The sequence below is a fragment of the Pseudochaenichthys georgianus genome, unplaced genomic scaffold (assembly GCF_902827115.2).
Source record: "Pseudochaenichthys georgianus unplaced genomic scaffold, fPseGeo1.2 scaffold_482_arrow_ctg1, whole genome shotgun sequence".
Lineage (NCBI taxonomy): Eukaryota > Metazoa > Chordata > Actinopteri > Perciformes > Channichthyidae > Pseudochaenichthys > Pseudochaenichthys georgianus.
In genome coordinates this window covers 146,981-150,975 of record NW_027263046.1, presented here as the reverse complement: position 1 = coordinate 150,975, position 3,995 = coordinate 146,981, and the positions used below count along the sequence as shown (strand labels likewise).

General features: G+C 46.0%; 1 protein-coding gene across 1 annotated transcript; it reads left to right on the top strand.

Moving 5' to 3' along the window:
- Positions 1-1,229: 1,229 nt before the first annotated feature.
- On the top strand, positions 1,230-3,146 carry LOC117442833 (zinc finger protein 22-like; the record flags this gene model as incomplete). The annotated part of the gene is made up of 2 exons (XM_034078794.1): positions 1,230-1,396; positions 2,267-3,146. Coding segments are annotated over 2 exons (401 nt in total), but the record flags the coding sequence as incomplete, so codon positions are not given.
- Positions 3,147-3,995: the final 849 nt, after the last annotated feature.

Below are 3,995 nucleotides of genomic sequence, written 5' to 3'. Positions count from 1 at the left end.
TTTCTCAAAATTCTGACTTTCCTCAAAATCATGAATTGAAGTGTATTTAGGTATATTTATTAGGGCTGTCAAACGATTACAATTTTTAATCAGATTAATCACAGTTTAAAAATTAATTAATCATGATTAATCACCATTCGAACTATGTCCAAAATATACCATTTATTTATGTATATTGTTGTGGGAATGGAAAGATAAATGAAAGAAGGCGGATTTATCCATTTAACATACAGTATCTATGTTTATTATAAAAAATGTCTGCGTGTCAAAGTAAAAGACAGCCCACACACCTATCAATCATCAAACCGTAGGGTCTTAATTCATTACGTGTTGATTTCTATCAACGGGGGAGTACTTCAGGAAAGTCGACAGAGGGGGGGGGGGCTAGTGGAGTACTTCGTGACCACAGAGTGTGAACGTTGTGATCAGCTGTTTTAGCGCAGTTCTCCAGTGAAGGGGGGAGTCTCCCTCCGCAGCCGGTTGGCGTAGTTTTGGCACAGTTCCGTTGTACAGACCGACGTTAACAGCAGCCTGTCTGTGCACACGGAGACCGACTCTGTCGTCCGGTGATCTAACCGCCTTCTGGAAAAGCTTCACAAGTACGTCGGTACGCAAATGCGCTTTGTGACACAAGTGACGGTACGCATTTACGATTAGGCACATAACCTGCGTACCAGTTATGTGCACCCCTGTGCTACAGCAAAAGTATTCTCCGTCGGGACTTCCTGCAACAACACCACGCCGTTATCAAATATGTTTTATTGAGAAGACGATCACTACGTGACAAAAGTTTTCAAAACCGTGGCTACTGAAATCAAGCTTACTAACTGCTGTCTGTGCAATTTACTCCGCGAGTTGGCGGGCTTTATTTTGCTTACTTTAACATCATGTGTCATGGTGGGGCTAAGCCATTTCTTGGGATGGGTGTAGCCTACCCCAGCCATACCCTGGCGCTGCCACTGGTGGCACGTATGGGGCGGGCCATTCTGCACATGCTTTAAATGCGTTAAATATTTTAACGCAATTAATTCAAAAAATTAATTACCACCGTTAACGCGATAATTTTGACGGCACTAATATTTATATATACTTGTTTTTGTATTCGAGATTATGGGAAACTGTATTTCAATCCCTCTGTTCACCCAAACTGAGAGGGAACACCACAGACGGCAGGATCGGGCCTCTTTAAGTAAAGCCTCTCTGATAATCCCTCAATGTGTCACTGACAGAACAAGATGGCGGCTCAGAGGCGGAGGCAGACGGGAAGAGTAAGTACCGATGTCGGGTCTGCGGTCGGGACTGCTTCAAGACGTCGGCGCTGCAGAAACACCTAAGGATCCACTCCGGGGAGAAACCCTTCCAGTGCTCCACCTGCAAGAAGAGCTTCACACAGCAGGTGCGTCAACATGCTGCTCATTCAACAGGGAAGAATGGTCATCTGTACACGGTCTATTCCACAGACATGTTACCCTGTGGCTCTGAGGAATACCCATAATCCTTTGTTTTTACGACTCCATGAAGTGGTACAGTGATGACGTATTTCTGTGTTGGTCCCTGAAGGCAGCATCTCCTTGGTCCAATGGGATGTCTCCATGTGATTTCGGATTATGTCAGCAAATAATCTCGTTTATGATTCTTACATGTTTAGTTCAACAGGATGATCTCCACATATTAACACCACTTTGTGATTTCAGGGGTAAAAAGCTAATGTTAGACGATAAAGGAACTACAGCACGGTCACATGACTTCACGTCACCACCGCTAAGCTAAAGGAGGCTAATGTTGGGCTATAAAGGAACTACAGCACGGTCACATGACTTCACGTCACCACCGCTAAGCTATAGGTGGCTAATGTTGGGCTATAAAGGAACTACAGCACGGTCACATGACTTCACGTTACCACCGCTAAGCTAAAGGTGGCTAATGTTGGGCTATAAAGGAACTACAGCACGGTCACATGACTTCACGTCACCACCGCTAAGCTAAAGGTGGCTAATGTTGGGCGTGATGACGTGTAGTCGTCATTTAGACACTTGTTAGCAACCTCAATTTTTAAATCCACCAGTGGGGTATTTAGTGACATAATTTATGTGGTAGAACAAAACGTTAAAATCTCTTCAGCTTGTTTTAACCACAGACTTATTTCAGAATAACAACCAAAAACACATCCAGAAACCCGTTGACCTCCAGACCAGGGGACAGGTAGTTTTAGGACTTAAAGCTTTTTGCCATTTGTCAGGATTTAACCTGAAGCGTTGTGTTGCAGGTGCACTTGAAGGAGCACCAGAGGACTCACAGCGGGGAGAGACCCTACACATGCAGCACCTGCAGCAAGAGCTTCACCTTCTCCAGCGCGATGCGCCGCCACGAGCGGCAGCACTCGGGGGTTCGATTCCAGTGTAAGTTCTGCAGCAAGAGCTTCAGCCGCACCCCGGACCTCACCTACCACATGAAGATGCACTCCGAAGCCTCCTCTGCCAGATCTGCAAGAAGGACCTGAGCGGAGCGCGCTTCTTCCACAAACACGAGGCGACAAACTAGCCTCGACGAGGAGCGACGGACAAAGACGATAATGCAGATGTTGCAGCTTCAGAATGTGAAACGCCACTGCAGTGACATTACATCCACAATATATTAACATCTGAGCTGCAATCATTGATTCTTCAAGAGCCTCCGTCTCTAAATCCAGCTTGATGTCCAAAGTATTCTGGGGCTAAATCTGCACCGTGTCCGCAAGTTTGATCATAACTCAATCTGAAGACGAGGGGACGAACTCGCCAGCATAGGTAGCGGCAGAACGAACATATAATGCAGACGTTGCGGCGGCTGTGATATTTAATCCATCGAGAGCAGGACTGTTGGCGAACCGGAACGTAGAGCAGCTTAAACATCTGATCATTCATGGTTCAGGTGATTAAATCAAGCGTCTCCTCGTCACATGACATGCCATCGGACCAAAGTTCAATTTCATTCTCGAAGTATCCTTAAGCGCGCATCTTCCACAAACACGTGAAGAACCTCGCGTCGACCAACTGCTACGCGGTGAAACCAAGAAGTGAATTGGTCTGATGATGCAATGCGCTACGATTCACAATATTAGAGGGAAACATTATTTAAATTGTCATTAAACAATGTATGAAGATGTTCATGGTGGTTTATTTATTATAAGGATCTGCACCAAATAAGCATTTCTTACGAAGTCTGGTCTCACAACACTTCACAATGTTTTCATTCTGATAACCGTTTCTTCTGCTGCTGCTTGAGTCCTGCAGGTTTGCTTTTATTCCATGACGGAAGAATCCTCGACGACGAATCGCTGCGCTGCAATAAAGTGACTGAAACACTCAACTCTGTCATCGAGTGTTTTAGAAACCTGGAAACTCACTTATGCCCCTTTCACACCAGCGCCTTTTCAGCTCCGGCTCGGAGCTAGAGCCTGAAAAGCGCCGGGTTTTCCAGTTCACACCGGAGCTGCGCCGGCTCTTATCTCCGGAATCCGCTTCATTTCCAGCTCCAAAAAATGGTCGGTCTAGAGGCAAGAGCTTTGGAGCTAAGAGGCGACGTCGCTTACGTCTCTCTCACGTCGAGGCGTGCAGGAAACTAAACCCACCTCCCCTGGGTCGACTGTTATGCCTGCCTACAAGCAGTAGTGCCTATAATCACACTTTATAAAGTCAGGCAACACTAACCAGGCTTCGTGTGGTTCTGTTTATTTGTGCCTTACTTTGACCATCCGTTCACTGTTATCGATCATTGTGGAGAGAGGCAGACGTGTTGTTTTGTATTATTGCAGCTATCGGATGCAAGTAGTCAGTTTAGCTTCGGTTGCTATGCCAACATCACCCGTTTGATACCAGAGAAACTTTCATAACAGCGTTGTGATACCAAACAGTGTCAATTCAGACTGACACACATTCACTTAGGCTAAGGGGAACTGGGGATATGCATCAGCTGCTTGTGTGAGTCGGACAGTGAATACTTTAGAGCGGCCGCTG